This window comes from Lepidochelys olivacea (genome assembly GCF_965140295.1).
Source record: "Lepidochelys olivacea isolate rLepOli2 genome assembly, chromosome: 20".
Lineage (NCBI taxonomy): Eukaryota > Metazoa > Chordata > Testudines > Cheloniidae > Lepidochelys > Lepidochelys olivacea.
In genome coordinates, this window is record NC_140430.1 from 17,291,498 (window position 1) to 17,310,021 (window position 18,524).

The 18,524-nt window shown below is 65.5% G+C and overlaps 1 protein-coding gene across 3 annotated transcripts in view; it reads left to right on the forward strand.

Moving 5' to 3' along the window:
- PKN1 (protein kinase N1) overlaps nucleotides 1-18,417 on the forward strand; it is a 49,481-nt gene extending 31,064 nt beyond the window's left edge. For all 3 annotated transcript variants that reach the window (XM_084610716.1, XM_084610715.1, XM_084610714.1), the window contains 20 exons: nucleotides 1,368-1,513; nucleotides 2,105-2,234; nucleotides 3,361-3,506; nucleotides 5,655-5,868; nucleotides 6,149-6,349; nucleotides 7,244-7,353; nucleotides 8,201-8,344; nucleotides 8,902-8,977; nucleotides 9,523-9,682; nucleotides 10,204-10,306; nucleotides 10,883-10,956; nucleotides 11,704-11,770; nucleotides 12,097-12,188; nucleotides 12,353-12,529; nucleotides 12,804-12,866; nucleotides 13,147-13,223; nucleotides 14,027-14,169; nucleotides 14,654-14,761; nucleotides 15,157-15,237; nucleotides 15,698-18,417. In XM_084610716.1, coding sequence (XP_084466842.1) covers nucleotides 1,368-1,513; nucleotides 2,105-2,234; nucleotides 3,361-3,506; nucleotides 5,655-5,868; nucleotides 6,149-6,349; nucleotides 7,244-7,353; nucleotides 8,201-8,344; nucleotides 8,902-8,977; nucleotides 9,523-9,682; nucleotides 10,204-10,306; nucleotides 10,883-10,956; nucleotides 11,704-11,770; nucleotides 12,097-12,188; nucleotides 12,353-12,529; nucleotides 12,804-12,866; nucleotides 13,147-13,223; nucleotides 14,027-14,169; nucleotides 14,654-14,761; nucleotides 15,157-15,237; nucleotides 15,698-15,901 — 2,516 coding nt within the window. In that variant the 3' untranslated portion in view covers nucleotides 15,902-18,417. The remainder of the gene's footprint in view (nucleotides 1-1,367; nucleotides 1,514-2,104; nucleotides 2,235-3,360; nucleotides 3,507-5,654; nucleotides 5,869-6,148; nucleotides 6,350-7,243; nucleotides 7,354-8,200; nucleotides 8,345-8,901; nucleotides 8,978-9,522; nucleotides 9,683-10,203; nucleotides 10,307-10,882; nucleotides 10,957-11,703; nucleotides 11,771-12,096; nucleotides 12,189-12,352; nucleotides 12,530-12,803; nucleotides 12,867-13,146; nucleotides 13,224-14,026; nucleotides 14,170-14,653; nucleotides 14,762-15,156; nucleotides 15,238-15,697) is intronic.
- Nucleotides 18,418-18,524: the final 107 nt, after the last annotated feature.

Consider the following 18,524-nt stretch of genomic DNA (forward strand, 5'->3'; position numbering starts at 1 on the left):
TCAACTGCACAACCAGAAAACGGGGAATACCTGGCAAGGCAGTCGTAGTGCTGGAAAGGAGCTGGGGTTCTAACGGAGCACAGATCGAATATGAGTCAACAGTGCGAGACGGCTGTGAAAACGGCTGATCTCATTCTGGGGTGTAGGATTAACAGGAGTGTCGTACGTAAGACACGGGAGGTGACTGCCCCACTCTGCTCGGCACTGGGGAGGCCTCAGCTGGAGTCCCGTGTCCAGTTCTGGGCGCCGAGCTTTAGGGAAGATGTGGACAGGTTGGAGAGAGGCCAGAGGAGAGCCACAAACATGATCAGAGGTTTAGCAAACCGGATCTGTGAGGAAAGGTTCAAACCTGGACATGTTTGTGTGAGAAAAACGACTGAGGGGGACCTGAGAACAGTCTTCAAATACGCTAAGGGCTGTTACAAAGAGGATGGGGATCAGTGTTTTTCCATGTCTCCAGCAATGGGCTTAATCTGCAGCAAGGGAGATTTCGGTTGGATATTAGGCAAAACTTTCTAACTCCAAGGGGAGTTCAACTCTGGAACAGGCGACCAAGGCCAGTTGTGGTGTCCCCATTATTGGCGGTTTGTAAGAACAGGTTGGACCAACCCAGGGACGGGCTGGGGTTACTTGGCCCTGCCTCAGTGCAGGGGGCTGGACTAGGTGACCTCTCGAGGGCCCTTCAAGCCTGACATTTCTGTGATTCTATGACTCCCTGCCTGGCGCAACAATGCAGCCGCCTCTGGGGTGGAGTGGGGTATGGCAGGGGTCAGCCCTTGCACAAGGGGTATTTGACCCTCTCTGCTCAATGAGATGTTTAGGTGCATTGAGCCAAGTGAAGGAGAGAAACCTCCTGTCTCCGCTCCCAGCAACTCTCCCACAAGAGCCAGATACTGGGGCTTCCCTCCCCACACCAGATCCCACAGATAGCCTATGTGTGGGGAGCCCAGGGCTGGGGTAACCGGGAGCTGCCAGTCAGGGTTTCGGGGCACCGGCAGAGCTGTGGAGTCCAGAGAAAGCCGTCACGCGATGACTTTGTCCTTCTCCCAGGGTGCGGACCCCGTTTGGGGGTGGGCCGGGATAGATGCTCTTGTTAACCCATGTGAACCTGGGAATGGGGCAGGTGTGGGAGGGCAGAGATGGGGGCAAGCTGGTGAGAGTGCCCTTCCCCCTCCTCACCCAGCCCCCCCCATCCAGGGGGCATGACCCCCACCCCCCAAGCAGGGATTAGGCACCTTGGCTTTGCCAGTGCCCCTCACTCCTGACCCGTAGCACCCCTGCTAGCCCCGCCCTGGGCTCCTGGGTGCTGGAGGGGCAGGGCCACCCCCTGCCGGGCACTGCTGACCCTTCCCCGTCCCCGCTTGCAGATGCCCCCCAGTCGCCCAACAGCCTGAGCCGCTCGGCCGCCAACAAGCACCGCCTGGCCGGGCTGGAGAAGCAGCTGAACATTGAGCTGAAGGTGAAGCAGGGAGCAGAGAACATGATCCAGATGTACGCCAATGGCTCCACCAAGGTGAGGGGTCCCGCCCCCTGCCCCCTCCCCCACCTGCCTCCTATTCCACCCTGCCCAGCCTCTACCCCCAACCCCCACCCTGCCCCCCAACCTCCATTGCCCCCATCTCTCCACCACAACCCCCTCACCCCGCTGTCCCTGTCTCCCAACTTCTCCCCTCCCCCTGCCTTTCCGCACCTGGCCCCCCCAATCCACCTCCTCCCGCCACTTCCTCCCTCCCCCCTGCCTCTCCACCCCCCAAGCTCCTCCCCCATCCCAGCCCCCCCGCCCCCCCAACTCCCACCCCCCACTTGCCCCACTCCCTTTGCCTCTCCAACTGCTCCCCGCCCCCCACACCCTCCTCCACCTCTGCCTGCCCCCTTCACTCCCCGCCCCTCAGATCCCCCTTCCCCTGCCCTGGAGGCTCTGGGACCAAATGCCCAGAGAGGCCTCCAGCCCGGAAAAACAGGCATGGAAGGAGGAGATGTAGTTGGGACAGGAAGCCGCCCTTAATATGGGGGTTGGACTCATGGGGGTGTGGGGGTGGGAGGGCACTCCCCAGACAGCTCTGGGCTCAGCAGCCCCCCCTCAACCCTCCTGTCTGCCCCCCAGGACCGGAAGCTGCTGCAGACAGCCCAGCAGATGTTGCAAGACAGCAAGACCAAGATCAACATCATCCGCATGCAGATCCGCAGAGCCGCGCAGGCCGACGCGGTGCCGCCCGACGGCGAGGATGGGCAAGGTGAGAGGGGCAGTGGGGGGAGGGGAAATAGGAGGGGAGCCACGGGGCAGTGCGGGGAGGTAGACAAGGAGGGGCAAGGAGTGGACGGCAGGGTGGGGGAGCCGGGGCAGTGTCCGTAAGCTCCTGCTGTAGATACTCACCCTGTCCGAACACCCACAATCCTCTGCCCCCCACGGCCCTGCTCACAACACCGCTGTGGGGCTGCTCTCCCAAGGGTCCAGGGGTGGGGCCTGGCGGGCAGATCCTGGAGCCATGTCAACTTGGGACGTGTTTATCCAGCAAAGCCGCCCCCCTGGTGTCCCATGGCCCAGCCACAGGGTGGGGGGCAGGGATCCCCCCAACAGTGGGTCCCCCTGGGCAGGGTTCCCCCAGCACCCAGGTAGCCCAGCTGGGCTCCCCTCCACACCCCACATAACACTGGCTCAATCCCTCTCCCTGCACCAAATCCCAGCCGGTTCTGCCAACGCCCCTCTCCTGGCAGCTCTGCGCCCGGGCATTTTACTGATCCAAGCACCCGTCATCCTGGCAGCCCCCCCGCTGCTGCTTGTACCCAGAGCTGGGCTGGGCCCAGGTCCCTCCACACACTAGCTGGACCAGCACCGCAGGCCTGCAGGCCCCCCCCACTCCCGACAACGCTGCTCAGCGGGAGGGAATCCTGGCAGCTTTGGCTACAGCCAGGCCCATGGGACAGGCACAGCGTGGGAGGGGGTGCTCTCGTGCTACGCAGGGTGGGGGGGAAGGAGGCAACCTGGGGAGGCCTTCCCTTCTCTCCAGAGCTCCCCCCCGCCCTTTCCTAGCCTGGTGCTCACCGGTCAGCCCCGCGGAGCTGAGGCACATGGAGAGGAATTGGCCGGGGTTCGTGGGACAGGACACTGGGATGCGCCCCAGCTCCTAGATGTGCAGCCACCTCTGGGGTGGGGCCCAGAGGCAGGTTATACAGGGACCCCTCTCCCAGTGCTCAGATGCAGCCCCCTCTGGGGTGGGGCGTGGGGCCGTGAAACTCAGCTCCCTCTCCGCGGCCTGAAGAGAACCCAGGAGTCCTGCCCCCGGCTCGGTGGCCGCAGAGGCAGGGCCTCTGGGTCTGCCCCACCCCAGCCGGGTCTGAGCCCGCGCTGTCGCCCCGCAGGGAACCTGGACCTGACCTGCACGGAGCTGCGCATCGAGGAGCTGCGCCACCATTTCCGCGTGGAGCACGCTGTGTCCGAGGGGGCCAAGAACGTGCAGCGGCTGCTGGGCTCTGCCCGGACGCCGGACCGCAAGGCCATGGCTGAGGTACTGCCCCCCCCGGCCTCTCGTTAACCCCCCCCGCCCCCCGCAAGGCCATGGCTGAGGTACTGCCCCCCCCGGCCTCTCGTTAACCCCCCCCCGCCCACCGCAAGGCCATGGCTGAGGTACTGCCCCCCCCGGCCTCTCGTTAACCCCCCCCCGCCCCCCGCAAGGCCATGGCTGAGGTACTGCCCCCCCCGGCCTCTCGTTAACCCCCCCCGCCCCCCGCAAGGCCATGGCTGAGGTACTGCCCCCCCCGGCCTCTCGTTAACCCCCCCCGCCCCCCGCAAGGCCATGGCTGAGGTACTGCCCCCCCCGGCCTCTCGTTAACCCCCCCCGCCCCCCGCAAGGCCATGGCTGAGGTACTGCCCCCCCCGGCCTCTCGTTAACCCCCCCGCCCCCCGCAAGGCCATGGCTGAGGTACTGCCCCCCCCCGGCCTCTCGTTAACCCCCCCCGCCCCCCGCAAGGCCATGGCTGAGGTACTGCCCCCCCCCGGCCTCTCGTTAACCCCCCCCGCCCCCCGCAAGGCCATGGCTGAGGTACTGCCCCCCCCGGCCTCTCGTTAACCCCCCCCGCCCCCCGCAAGGCCATGGCTGAGGTACTGCCCCCCCCGGCCTCTCGTTAACCCCCCCCTCAAGGCCATGGCTGAGGTACTCCCCCCCCGGCCTCTCGTTAACCCCCCCACCCCCCGCAAGGCCATGGCTGAGGTACTGCCCCCCCCCGGCCTCTCGTTAACCCCCCCCGCCCCCCGCAAGGCCATGGCTGAGGTACTGCCCCCCCCGACCTCTCGTTAACCCCCCCCGCCCCCCGCAAGGCCATGGCTGAGGTACTGCCCCCCCCCCGGCCTCTCGTTAACCCCCCCGCCCCCCGCAAGGCCATGGCTGAGGTACTGCCCCCCCCGGCCTCTCATTAACCCCCCCCCACCCGCCTCAAGGCCATGGCTGAGGTACTGCCCCCCCCGGCCTCTCGTTAACCCCCCCCTCAAGGCCATGGCTGAGGTACTGCCCCCCCCCGGCCTCTCATTAACCCCCCCACCCCCTCAAGGCCATGGCTGAGGTACTGCCCCCCCCGGCCTCTCGTTAACCCCCCCCCCCCCCCGCAAGGCCATGGCTGAGGTACTGCCCCCCCCGGCCTCTCGTTAACCCCCCCCGCCCCCCGCAAGGCCATGGCTGAGGTATTGCCCCCCCGGCCTCTCGTTAACCCCCCCACCCCCCGCAAGGCCATGGCTGAGGTATTGCCCCCCCGGCCTCTCGTTAACCCCCCCACCCCCCGCAAGGCCATGGCTGAGGTACTGCGCCCCCCCCGGCCTCTCGTTAACCCCCTCCCGCAAGGCCATGACTGAGGTACTGCCCCCCCCCGGACTCTCGTTAACCCCCCCTGCCCCCCCGCAAGGCTATGGCTGAGGTATTGCCCCCCCGGCCTCCCGTTAACCCCCCCCCACCCCCCCGCAAGGCCATGGCTGAGGTACTGCCCCCCCGGACTCTCGTTAACCCCCCCGCAAGGCCATGGCTGAGGTATTGCCCCCTCAGCCTCCCGTTAACCCCCCCCTCAAGGCCATGGCTGAGGTATTGCCCCCGCCCAGCCTCCCGCTAACCCCCTCTGCAAGGCCGTGGCTGAGGTATTGCTCCCCCCCAGCCTCTCGTTAACCCCCCCACCCCCCACAAGGCCATAACTGAGGTACTGCCCCCCCCGGCCTCTCGTTAACCCCCCCTCCGCAAGGCCATAACTGAGGTACTGCCCCCCCCGGCCTCTCGTTAAGCCCCCCACCCCCCTCAAGGCCATGGCTAAAGTACTGCCCCCCTAGCCTCTCGTTAACCCCCCTGCAAGGCCATCGCTGAGGTACTGCCCCCCAACCCCCCCTTGACCTCCCCCCCGGCCCCTCGTTAACTCCCCCCCGACAAGGCCATCGCTGAGGTACTGCCCCCCCAACCCCCCCCTCCACAGGCCATCGAGGAGGAGAGGGGTCCCAGGGCAGCATTCAGAGGTGGCTGTCGGGGAGAGCAGGGGGTATCGGGGGTGGTTTGGTGCACAGGGCTGGGGTTTATCTGTGGGCGCAGGGCCAGGGTACATGGAGGGCCATGGGGGGCAGGGTCAGTGCATGTGGGGGCACGGGGGGGGTCTCGGGGGCCATGCCCACGCTGTGCCCCTTGCAGGCCCAGGCGAAGCTGACCGAGTCGAGCCAGAAGCTAGACCTGCTGCGCTTGGCGCTGGAGCGGCGCGTGGGGGAGCTGCCCGAGGAGCACCCCAAGGGCTGCATCGTCAAGGAGGAGCTGATCATGGCCTCCTCGTCCGCCTTCAGCGCCCGCAACAGCACCCCCTACCAGCACAACCAGTACAGCACGCTCTGCAAGCCCTCGCCCCTCACAGGTACCCCGGGGCCCCCTGGCAACAGTCCCACTGGGGCAAACACCAAGGTACCGGCCCCCTGGGGCAGCACCCCCTAGCGCCCACAGAGACCAGTCCCTGGATACCCCCCAGGGAACAGCAAGTCAGTGAGAGAGCTGGAATAGAACCCAGGAGTCCTGGCGCCCAGCTGCTCTCCGCTCTAACCACTAGCCCCCACTCCCCTCCCAGGGCTGGGAATAGAACCCAGGAGTCCTGGCGCCCAGCCCACTGCTCTAACCCCGCCCCCCCCCCAACCCCCCAGGGATGCTGGAGGTGCAGCTGCTGGGCTGCAGCGGGCTGCTGGAGTCGGTGCCTGGCCGGACCCGTGGTGCTACGGTCTCGCTGCCCTGCAACAACCCCGGCGAGGTGCGCCCCTACTTCATGAACCGCAGCGGGCGGGGGCTCTACAGCCGCAGCGGCAGCCTGAGCGGCCGGACCGTCCTCAAATCCGATGACTTCAGCAGTGAGTGAGCCGGGCACCCAGCCCCTGGCTGGGAACACCCGGGGGTGGGGCGCCGTGCTGCCGGGGGGGATTGGGTGAGGGGATTGGAGGGATGCAGGTGGGGATGGGGGCGGGGATCCCGTCGGGTTGCTGCAGAGTGGGAGGGGAGCGAGGGAGGGAGTTGTGCTGCAGGGGAGGGGGATCAGAGGTATGTGGGAGGGGATGGGGGGGTGCTGCAGAGGGGTTGAGGGAGAGGATCGGGGGTGCTGTGTGGGGCAAGGGAGGGGGAGATGGATTAGACTCTTGGAGGCGGAGGATGGTTGTTGATGGGGGCGGATGGTGGTTGTAAGGAGTTGTCAGCTGGCAGGCATTCGGGGGGCGTTGGCATCACCCGGGCACACTCCCCGCAGCGCAAAGCAGGGTGGTTTCCCCTTGGGGGAGAAATCATGACACAGAGTCTGGGGAGTCCCTCAACAGAACTAATTTATTGTCGCTGCCCCAGTCCTGGGGCAGAAGTGGGCACAGTAGCATGCAGGGCAGCCCAGGACCTCAGCCTTGCACCGACTCTTGATGCCCAGAAAGCGACTCTGTCCCAAGCACTGACTCTCGCTGGAGAGACCCAAGCTGGGTCCAAATTCCCCTGCCGCGTGCAGCAGCTCCCCTGCGAAGCGTGGGCATGACAGTGCCACCAGCAACACGTAGCGTGTCTCCCGAGGCTGAACACTCACTCGCACGCAAAGAGCATCGGGCTGTGTAACAGCACCCCCTGGTTGCTACTGGTATAATAGCATTTACAGTGGTACCCACTATGTGCTGGGAGCTTCCCAAATGCTCAGCGGGCAGGGCCCAGCTCCGAGGAGGCAGCGATAGGACGGATAGGGGGTGGCCCACGGTGACGCGCGCCTCTCCCTGCAGATGAGGTGAGCGCCGTGCTGAAGCTGGATAACACTGTGGTGGGGCAGACGGCCTGGAAGCCTGTGGGCCAGCAGGCCTGGAACCAGACCTTCGCCCTGGAGCTGGAGAGGGTGAGTGTTGGGGGGACGTGCACACATCGGGCCCTGCTGCTCCAGGACGCTGGGTCTGGTCAAAGGGCAGCCACGCACCTGACTCAGATGAGCCTCTCTGAGGGAGGTGGAGCCAGGAATAGAACCCAGGAGTCCTGGCCCCCAGCACCCCTCCCCCCTGCTCTGACCACTAGATGCTACTTCCCTCCCAGAGCCAGGGATAGAACCCAGGAGTCCTGGCCCTCAGCCCCCCCTCACCCCCCGCTCTACTCATTAGACCCCACTCCCTTCCCAGCACTGGGGATAGAACCCAGGAGTCCTGACCCCCAATTCCTCCAGCCTGGTTGTTGCATTGCCCGCACTGCCGATCCAGTCCTGGTAAGTGAACAGAACTGAGCTTCCAGTGCTCAGCTGCCCCGTCCCCCCTGGACTCTGTGCTCCTAACCGGGTTAGGGCACCTGGTTCCAACATGGCCCAGCCCTGATTCTGCTTCCAACATTGTCGCACTTTGTAGTGTGGACTGGGCCTTACCCAGCCCAAAGTGTTTAGCGGGGCACAGCCAGCTCCCATCTGCACTCCAGCTCTAACTGAGTTGTAATCGCTCCCCACCCCGGTCCCAAAACTCAGCTGAGCCACAGCTGAAAAAGCTACTGGAAAGGGTTAAAGTGGCCCCATGTCAGTGGGAAACTGTTTACACTGGAACCTAATAATGGCTCCAACATTTTAGCCCAAATATCCAGCTCCTTTGGGGGATTGTGGCTGGAGCTACCAGGTGGTGGATGGGGCTTCCGCACTGCCTTGCCCCCCACCCCCAGCTGCCCCATAGCCCTGGCTGGGGTCTCTCTCACTCCTGACTCTGCCCCCCAAGGCGCGGGAGCTGGAGATCTCAGTGTACTGGCGGGATTACCGCAGCCTTTGTGCCTTGAAGCATCTCAAGCTGGAAGATTTCCTGGATAACCAACGCCATGAGATCCACCTGGACCTGGAGCCCCAGGGCACCCTGCTGGCTGAGGTGATGCCCGCGGCAGGCGGGATCAGGATAACAGGGATGGGGAGCAAGCCATGGGAGGACAGAGGGGGGAGCAGGCCCTGTGGGGGAGGAGGGGGAGAGCAGGGAGCAGGCCCCTGAGGGGAAGGAGTGGGGAGCAGTCCCGGGATGGTGGAAGGGGAGCAGGCCCCTGGCGGGGAGGAGTGGAGAGGGGGTTGCAGGTCCCTGGGAGGAGGAGGGTGAAGCAGGGAGCAGGCCGCTGCGAGGGAGGAGGGGGGAGCAGGGAACAGACCCCGGGGCGAGGGGAACTGGCCATGTCCCCTTCCCAACACTCACCAAGGTAAATTCACCGGCCGGGGGGAGCCCCTGGGCCCCTGGACTCCTCCATACTCAGCTAGTCACCCCATGGGCTCGCTGGGGCGGGACCTGTGCTGGCCCCACTGCATTGTGGGGTGGGAGCTTCCCCATTGCCCCGTGAGCAGAGTAGTATCTCAAGGGGAGGTTGCACTGTCCTCACCCTGTCCTGGGCCCCCCATCTCTGCCCGGGCCCAGCCCCTCATCCCGGTCTCTTGCCACCCCAGGTGACCTTCTTCGACCCTGTCATTGAGCGCATCCCCAAGCTCCAGAGGCAGAAGAAGATTTTCTCCAAGCAGCAAGGTGCTGTCTGGGGGGGGCACGACCCAAATGCAGGGCCCAGCACCCCAAGGAGGCTCCTGCGTAAACCCCCAGCCCAGAGATATGGGTGGGCACCAGGTGCCAGCCTGTGTCCCCCCTCCCTGCTTGGGAGCTGACTCTGCCCCATATCTCCATTCCTCCCTGTGGGGGCAGCTCTGCCCCCTATGCCCCTCCCCCTTCCTTGGGGGCTTATGCTGGGCTCTGCCCCATATCTTCCTTCCCCCTCTTGGGGTCTGATGCTGCCTCATTACCCCCTCCACCCCTTGAGGGCTGATGCTGCCCCATATCCCCATTCCTCCTTGTGGGGACGGGCTCTGCTCCCTATACTCCTCCCCCTTCCTTGGGGGCCAACGCTTGGCTCTGCCCCATATCCCCCACCCCGGGGGGCGGGCACTGGGCGCTGCAGCGTCTTGCTGCTGAGGCTCCGGGTTCGGCTGCATTCCCAGCCCTAAAGCAGCTCTGGGGGGGGGTGACTGGAGGTGGGGGGGGGCGGACCGGTCCCACCGTGACTTTTGACCCCCCCCCAGGCAAGGCCTTCCTGCGCGCCCGCCAGATGAACATTGACATCGCCACGTGGGTGCGGCTGCTACGACGTCTCCTGCCCACCACCAGCTCCACCGGTGCCTACAGCCCCTCGGCCCACATGCCCGCCGGGCCCGGCTCCGAGGGCCACCACAGCCTGGCCAGGTGAGCCCCTGGGGGTCCCTGGGGCAGCAGGAGGAGTGGAGGAGGGGGCTGGAGCTCACCGCACCCGGCACGGCCCCCGGGGTGGGGGGGACGGACCATTCTGCCCTCGCTCTGGGGCCTGGGGCTGTGGGGGTTGGGCCGGGCCCCCAGGGACAGCCCCCCGCTGTGGAGGGGGGGGAGTGGCAGGCCTCACAGCCCCGGCAGGCCGGCCAAGCTGCCTCCCGTGGGGTGATGGGGGGGCCCAGGTCTGTGGGGCGAGAGCCCAAATACGGCCAGAAGCATGGGGGTGCCTCAAGGCCCAGCTGTGGAAGGGGGCAGGAGGTTTGCCAGGGCCCCCCAAACAACTGCTTGCAAGGGGGGGGTGTCGCAAGGGGGCAGCTACCTCCTGTCGTCAGACCCACCAGCCTCCCAGGCAGGGTCCCCCAGCTCCATCCGCTCTGGGGATCTGGGGGGAGGGGGCTAAGGGGGGGATCCCATGGGTCTTCCCCTCTAATTCCCCCACCCCCATCCTTGCCCCGCAGAGACTTCTCCATCGAGAAACTGACCCTGGACATTGATAAGCCGCAGCAGGAGCAGCCAGGCCAGCCGGCCGAAGGGGGGGAGCGACCGGAGAGGGGCGCACTGGTAAGACTCCCCCTGTCACATGGGGGGCTGGTCCTGTCCACTAGAGCAACTTCCGGGGATGGCAGGGATGGGCCGGGTCCCCGGCGCCAGGGACTGGGAACCACCCGTCGCCAGGCAGCAGTGCCAGACCTGGGGAACCACCCACCCTGGGCTCCAGCACCAGACGTGGGGACCCCGCAGCCCACACCCAGCCCCACGGGGAGCCAGTGCCAGACCCAGACCCTCCCTGTAGTCAGAGCCCAGGGGAGGGAACGGGCCCCCTGCCACCAGCGACTGGGGACCCGACTCTCGCTCCCTCCTGTCTGACGGGGCCTTCCATCAGCTGCGCCCAGAGTCCATGGGGATGGGCACCCTGGAGATGCAGCGCCAGTGGGGAGTTGTAGATGGAGATTCCCTGCCTCATGGCTGGGCTCCTCGGTACCCCAGGGGGGAAGATTAGGCCCTGCTGACCCCTGGCACCACCCAGCACTGCCATGGGACTGTGGTGCCTTCTCAGCTGCCCCACCATGCCTGGCACAGCAGGCAGTGAGGGGGCTGGGGGAGCTCCTGCCTGCCTGACCCCCGTCTGCCCCCCAGAGCCCGCAAGCAGGAGACAAGGAGCCGGTGCCTGGAGGAGACACCCAAAGGCCTGGGAATAGCACCCTGCACAGGTGAGGGACCCCTGCCCCCATGTTGCCCCCCATCTTCCCCGCGTGTGCCTGCCCAGCCCAGCCCCAGAGACCTCAGGGTCCCTCCCAGCCCCATTTGCTTCTAACCCAGACCCCTGGCCACTGCCCTCTCACGCTCCTTGCTGGAAGTTACCCCCAGGGCAAGCGGAGGGAAAACCCCTTCCCCCAGCCCTGCTTCTGCCTCCCAACCACTCCAGGGGCAAGACTGGCAACGGGGCCCCACCCAGGTTATCAGCTGCCACATGCCAAGCCCCTCCCCCACCTGCTGGCCCCACCCCTCCATACTGCCAGACCCCTCCCCCACTTCCTGCCCCGCTCCCCACCCCCACACGAACACTTGTTAGTCCCATTCCTCCCCACAGACCCCTTCCCTTATCCCAGAGCCTGTCTCTTGGGACCCCCGGTAGGACTGTCACCTCATCCCCAGGATCCCACCCTGCCCCCCTCAGCCCCCACCAGGGGCTCTCGCTGCCCAGAGCCAGCTGACGGAGGGGGTCGGATTGTGGGGGGGGCAGGGGTGAAGCGAGCAGCCCCTCCCCCTCCTGGGGCTCTTGTCTCCCCAGAGGGGGTGGGGATTAGGGGGACACCATTCGCAGACCCCCCTGCTCAGGGTTGGGCTGGGGGAGGGGTAAGGGGACTCCCTGCCCTGTGGTGCGCAGGTCCCTCCCCGCCCCACGCCGGCTGCCAGCCGCAGCGGTGCCTGGTTCTCACTCTGCCTCTGCCCCCCAGGACGACGCCCTTGACGCTGGATGACTTCAGGTTCCTGGCCGTGCTGGGACGCGGGCACTTCGGCAAAGTGAGTCTTGGACCCAGCCCCACTCGCGCCCATTCCCCCAGCAACCCCCCAAGGGCTTCCCCCAACTCATTCATCTGCAGCCCCCTGCTGTGGTGGGAAGTCTAAAGTGCCTCCCACCCCATCCGGGCCCTTCCCAGCGGGGCAGAGAAATGACACTGACAAGTGATTTGCACCCAGTCGTGCCACAAATCCTTGCCAGAGCTGGGGAGAAAACCCAGGAGTCCTGGCTCCCAGCCCCCTGCTCTCACCACTAGACCCCACTCCCCTCCCAGCAGCCCTGGCCCCCAGCCACGGTGCAGCCCCTAACGCCAGCTGTGTGGCTGCAGGTGCTACTCTCTGAATACAGCCGCACAGGGGAGCTCTATGCCATCAAAGCCTTGAAGAAGGGCGACATTGTGGCACGGGACGAGGTGGAGAGGTGAGTGGCCAGCACCCCCCCACCCTCCCCGGTGCCATGGAGACCCAGCCAGTCCCCTCTGGAGACCCCTGCTGGGGGCAGAGGGGCTGGGGGCCTGGGGAACCATCTCCCTCACCCCACACCTTCCTTTCCCCACTCCTCCCCATGTCCCCCCTCCCCTGCAGCCTGATGTGCGAGAAGCGGATCTTTGAGACGGTGAATAGCTCGCGGCACCCGTTCCTGGTGAACCTCTTCGCCTGCTTCCAGACGCCCGAGCACGTCTGCTTCGTCATGGAGTACACAGCCGGCGGCGACCTCATGATGCACATCCACACCGACGTCTTCACCGAGCCACGGGCCACGTGAGTGCGGGGCAGCCGCGCGCCAGCCCACAGGGCCTTGCTGGCAGTCCCAGCCAGGTCTGGAACCTAAGAGTCCTGGCTCCCAGCCCCCTGCTCTTACCGCTAGACACCGCTCCCCTCCCAGAGCCAGGTGTGGAACCCAGGAGTCCTGACTCCTGGCCTGCTGTTGCTCCCCCACTGGGCTGGGTTTGCTCTGTATGGCAGAGCCAGCAGGGAGGGGCTGACCCAGCACGGGCTGCCGCATTGACACCCCCCCACCCGGCCTCCCTTGCAGGTTTTATGCTGCGTGCGTCGTCCTTGGCTTGCAGTTTCTTCACGAGCGCAAAATTGTGTACAGGTAAGAGACTCTCAACGGGGGAGGGGGGACATTCCCTTGCCCAGCATGGGGCTCCCCGCTCTGCATCCTGCTGTACAGGTAGGGAAACTGAGGCACACAGCCGGGACGGGACTTTGTGGATAAGGTGCATAGCTGGGGCTGGGACTCAGGAGTCCAGACTCCCAGCCGTCCCTGCTCTAACCACTAGACCTCAGTCCCCTCCCATCACTGGGGATAGATCCCAGCAGTGTGGACTCCTAGCCTGCCCGCACACACTGACCCTCGCACCATCCTCCTTCAGGGACCTGAAGCTGGATAATTTATTACTGGACAAGGAGGGTTTTGTGAAGATCGCAGACTTTGGCCTGTGCAAGGAAGGTGGGTGCTGGGCACAGGGCAAGGGAGGGGGCAGGGGTACCCGGGGCAGTTACGTGTGAGTGTCGAGATACTTTGCCACCGGGGCCCGTCAGGCAGCTGGGGGTCTCTGTGCCCAATTCCACCTGCTGCTGCAATGCAGCCACCTCTGGGGTGGAACATAGAAGCTGCTTATAGGAGTGTGGCTCACCCAGCGCCGGGGTGCAGCCACTTCCATGGGGGGACGTGGCAGCTGTGGGACTCAGGGGGAATGCAGCACTTTGGGACAGGAGGTGAAGGAGAGGCACGTACCTGGCTGCAGGGGGATAGAAGCGCCCTGCTAGGGACAGCAGGACAAATGCAGCTCTGTGGGGGAGCTCAGGGTGTTCATAACCACCCTGGGGTATGGCAACTCCTGCAGCACAGTGCCCCCTATTCAGCCCCCATTTTCCCACCCCCTTTAGCACAGCGCCCCCTACTACTCCCCCCACCCCCTGCATCGCAACACTCCCTACTGAGCTCCCACCCCATCCCCTGCAACACACTGCCCCCAAGTGCTGCACTGGGGTATTGGGGCCAGCCTGACTGAGGGGATAGCGCCCCCTGCTGAGCCCCCACCCGCTCTCTGGGAGCTCTCTCCATGCACTGACCCTGCTTAGCTTGGGAGCAGTTGAAGGGGGGGCAGTGGGGGCAGGAGCCTTGGTGGGTCTGTGGCCTCCAGGGAGCTGGGAGGAAGCCCTGGGCGTAGCCCCCACCCTGCGATGGGGAGGGTGTTGCTCAGTGCAGGGGGGGACCCCAGGGTTTAACCCTTTCCCCTCCCCGCTCAGGGATGGGCTATGGCGACCGCACCAGCACGTTCTGCGGGACCCCTGAGTTCCTGGCGCCCGAGGTGCTGACAGACACGTCCTACACCCGCGCCGTGGACTGGTGGGGGCTGGGCGTCTTGGTTTATGAGATGCTGGTGGGGGAGGTGAGTCGGGGGGCGGGGTCTTCTCCTGGGTCTTCACATAGCCGTCCCAGGGCTGGTTGGGGTGGGGGAGGGCAGTTGGAGGGGCAGGTAGGGTAAGGGAGGGGCTCAGAGTGAGGACTAGTTCAGAGGGGTGCTCCCAGCAGGATGGGGGGTGGGTCTGAATGGAGGGAGGGGGTGTGGCTTGGGCTGGGAGGGCTGTTCAAAGATGGGAGGGGTGGTTGGGGGAGGGGCCGGGTCACAGGTGCCCGGGCAGGGAGGGCGCTTGGGAGAGGGCGGGGGGCTGGGTCAAAGGTGGGGAGATATTGGGTAGGGTGGAGGTGGGGGAGTGCTTGGTTCAGGACGGGGGACTGGGTCAGGGCTGAGGTGCACGGGGTCAGCCTCATGAGGTTTGGGGTGGCGCTTGGGGCAGGGTGGGGGCAGGTTTGTGCTGGGGGTCACTCTGAGCTGGCGGGATGTTGACCTGCCCCCCGGTTCTGCGCCGCAGTCCCCATTCCCAGGTGATGACGAGGAGGAGGTGTTTGACAGCATTGTGAATGACGAGGTGCGGTACCCCCGCTTCCTGTCCACCGAAGCGATCGGCGTCATGCGCCGGGTGAGTACGCCAGGCCTTGCCCCCATCACACACACACTGGGGCTGGGCTGGGGGGCAGGGCAGCTCCCAAAGAGCCTGTGGGAGCAGGGGTTGGGTGCTAGGGGGAGGAACTGGATGCCAGGGGGATGGGCATCAAGGGGAGGTGGGGGCCCTGCCCCCAGCCTGGAGCAGCTCCTGCCCCTCCAGTGTATGGCTCATCCGGTCAAGCTACTCTCATGCTCCAGGGCTCTGCTCTGGGTGGGGATCAGGAAGGGTGGCTCAGTGCAGCGGCTGTCCCCCCTGGGGATGGAGATTGGGGGGTCTCCGGGGATGGAGAGCGGGGACAGGGAGGGGTCCCTGGGGATGGAGAGGGAGGTGGGGGCAGGGCCCTGGAGGGTGATGGTGTCTCTGTCCAGCTCCTGCGCAGGAACCCGGACCGGCGCCTGGGCTCCAGCGAGCGGGACGCCGAGGACGTCAAGAAGCAGCCGTTCTTCAGGGTCAGTTCCCACCCCCATGTTAACCCCCCCATTCCCCCGACATCCCGCCCTGCGGCCACCCCCACTCCAGACAGAACAACCCTCCACTGCAGCCCCCTTCCCTGGGTACAGCCTGGCTCCTGCTGAGATGCCCCCGCTGGATGCTGGCACTGCCATGCCTGGCTCAGCCTGCAGGAGGCGATGCCCCCTCCCCCATATCCAGGATGGAGTGCAGCCCCCTTGGTCTAAGGTCATGTTGGGCAACAGCGCCCCCTGGTGCTGCATGGGGGCATTGCGGCCAGCACTGACTGCCAGGGGAGAGCACCCCCTGCTGTGACTCCCACCCTGCAGCTGCCTTCTGCTGCCCAAGGCTTGGCCAGGGCCAGCCCGGCCTAGCCTGGTGGGGGTTCCCAAGGGCAGGGCTAACTCCCAGTCTGGCTGCAGCCGCCCCCACTTGCTCACTGCTCCCCTCCCCCCGCAGTTTATTGACTGGGAGGCCCTGCTGGCCCGGCGGCTCCCTCCCCCCTTCGTCCCCGTCATCAAGGGGCGTGAGGACATCAGCAACTTCGACGAGGAGTTCACGGCCGAGGCACCCGCACTGACGCCGCCCCGCGAGCCGCGCCCGCTCACCGCCGCCGAGCAGGAGGCCTTCCGCCACTTCGACTACCTCGCGGACACCTGCTAGCCCAGGGGAGAGCTGGGCCGCGGGAACGGACGGAGGGTTTCTCACCAGCACCCCCCCGGGCTCTGAAGGACTCTGCGGAGGAAGCCTGCCCCCACCTGTGTGAAGGACTCACTGGGGCGGGGAGTCGGCCCGGATCCGTGCTGTGGGGGCAGTTTGGCTCCAAGGCCGCAGAAGCAAGACAGGGGAGGTGGATTTCTTGGAATCCCTGCCAGGGACCGCTGCCCCCAACCCCACCTGCCCCCTGTCTGAGCCCTCCGCTGCCCCTTCTGCCCATAACTTTGTCTTGGACTACTGTAGTTTTGCCAACAAGTGGAGGGGGTGAGCACAGCGCTGGCCCCGCCCTGGTTCCTACCCCCAGCCTGGGTCTGGCCTTCGCGTTTCCATGGGTGAAAGGCCGAGCCCCACCCCCTGCTCCCAGAGGCAGGGGTGCAGCGAGAGGAGGGGTCTGTGCCCTGCATCCTGGGCGGGGGGAGGATGGGCACTGAGGGGAGGTGGGGGCCTTGCCAGGCCAGGGTGGAGTCAGCTCGTGGGGGTAGGGAGCTGCTGGACCCTCAGGGCAAGTAGGGACCACCCTGAGGGCGGAGGAGTGGCACCCAATGTTAGGTCCTGGGGGAGGACTGGTGGGATGCTCCATGGCCAGGTCCCAGAAGGGTGCCCAGGAGGGTCCCCCCCCGCCCCATACAGTGACCCAGCCATCTGCCCCTGCTCCTCTCTGAGGCCCTGGAAACCTCCACTGAGCTGGGGAGCTTTATGCTCTGCAGCCTCTCATCCTACTGCAGCTCTACCCAGGGCTCAGCTGCCCTCTGCCCATGGCTGTAGGCCCATCTGCTCCCCCAGGGCCTGGCAAAGGGCAGCCCAGCCCTTTGCCTGAGGGCTCTGCCTCGTATCATGGACCATTTGGAGTATCTGGATCCGGCTGATGCAGGAACTGGTGGGGGCAGCTGCTGCTGGGGCGGGGCACGGGGGCTGTTTATACAGGGATCCCTGGCCTGGCACTGAAATGCAGCTGCCTCTGGGGTGGGCTGTTTCAGCTGCTTAACAGCCACCAGCAACAGCACACAACAGTTTTAGGACTGGAGGGGAAGGGACTGGAGGCAGGCTGCAGGGGGCTGCCCCAAGGAGACTTTGGCCAGGGAGCTGGCGCTCCCACCCGTCACTGGCCATGGGCTGGGCCATGTTTTTAAGAACACAGTGGCCAAACACCTGTTGGGGACAGTCTAGGTACCCATGGCCCTGCCTCGGTGCAGGGTGCTGGACTTGACCTCTCGGGTCCCTTCCAGCCCGATGACTGATCAGGGCTCCAGCTTTCTAAGCCAAAACCAGAGGCCCCTGTGCATTGCCTTGAAAGGGAGAGTGCCCCCCACCCCTGCTCCCTGCAGCACAGCGCCCCCTAGTGCCCCGCTGGTGTTTTAGGGTCAGCACTGACTGTGAAGGGAGAGTGCCCCTGCTGTGCTCCCCCACCCTGCTCCCTGTAGCACAGCGCCCCCTAGTGCTGTATGGGGGCACTGAGCCCCTGTCCCACTCCCTGCATTTTCCTTGTCTCTCCCGTGTCTGACCGCACTCAGCATGATGTCCTAGCTCCCCGTCCTGCATTGCATGAAGGTTAGAGGGTCTGGAGCCACATCACCCCTGATAAAGGGAAGCAGGAGCCTCCCTGGGTATGACTGGGGTGAGAGCTGGGGGCTGCTGGCCCCATGGAGATGGGGCAGAGCCTAGGCAGGCACAAGGGCTGAGGGCACAGCAGATCCACAGGGGCTGGGGGTAGGGATTCCCTGTGTACTCCCACACCTGGTGGGGGAGGGGAAGGGGGGAGATGGCCACTGTCTCTAAGTTCCCACCCACGGGGTGCTGCCCTGTCCTGCAGTGCCTCCCCATGGGGGCTTCATGCACCTGCTTGCTGCTGCAGCCTCCACTGAGCTGTGCCCCGACCGCAGTGTTGGGGATGCAGGGAAGCGTTGCCACAAGAGGGGCCGTTCCCCTGGTCGGCAGGAGTCGAGCCCACTGCTTCTGAATGGGTGGGGGGGTCTAGTGATGGAGGTGGGGTTGAGAATGAGGACTCCTGGGTTCTGTTACTGATGGGGAAGAGAGAAAGGTCTAGTGGTTAAAGAGGGGGCATGTGGCCAGAAGTCAGGGTTCTGTCCTGGACCTAGGAGAGTGAGCTCTTGTGGTTAGAGCAGGAGGGGCTGGGAGCCAGGATTTCTGGATTCTGTCTTTGGCTCAGCCACTGACTTGCTGTGTGCACCTGGTGGAGTCACGTTTCTGTGTGCCTCAGTTTCCCCTTCTGTAACATTCCCGCCCCTGCCTGTCAGCCTTTGAGCTGGGGTCGCTCTGGCTCCAGGCAAAGGCTCAAAGTTACAGTCCCCCTGCCAGCGCCCTGCCACCCGCCTGCCTTTTAACTACCTCTGTCCCCGCAGGGAGACCCTCGGGCTGTGTTCTGTGGGGTGAGAGGGAGCTAATCAGCTGCCTTTGTGGTATGAGATGTGAGTTGTAAATTATAGACCAGTTAAGCAAATGTCGCAGCCTGGCCGTCGAAGGCATCTCATTGTGGGAAGCTAGAAGAGCCCTCCAACCAGCGCGGTGCCCTGGGAAATCCTTCGGGGGCAGCAGCTGGGACTCAGGACTC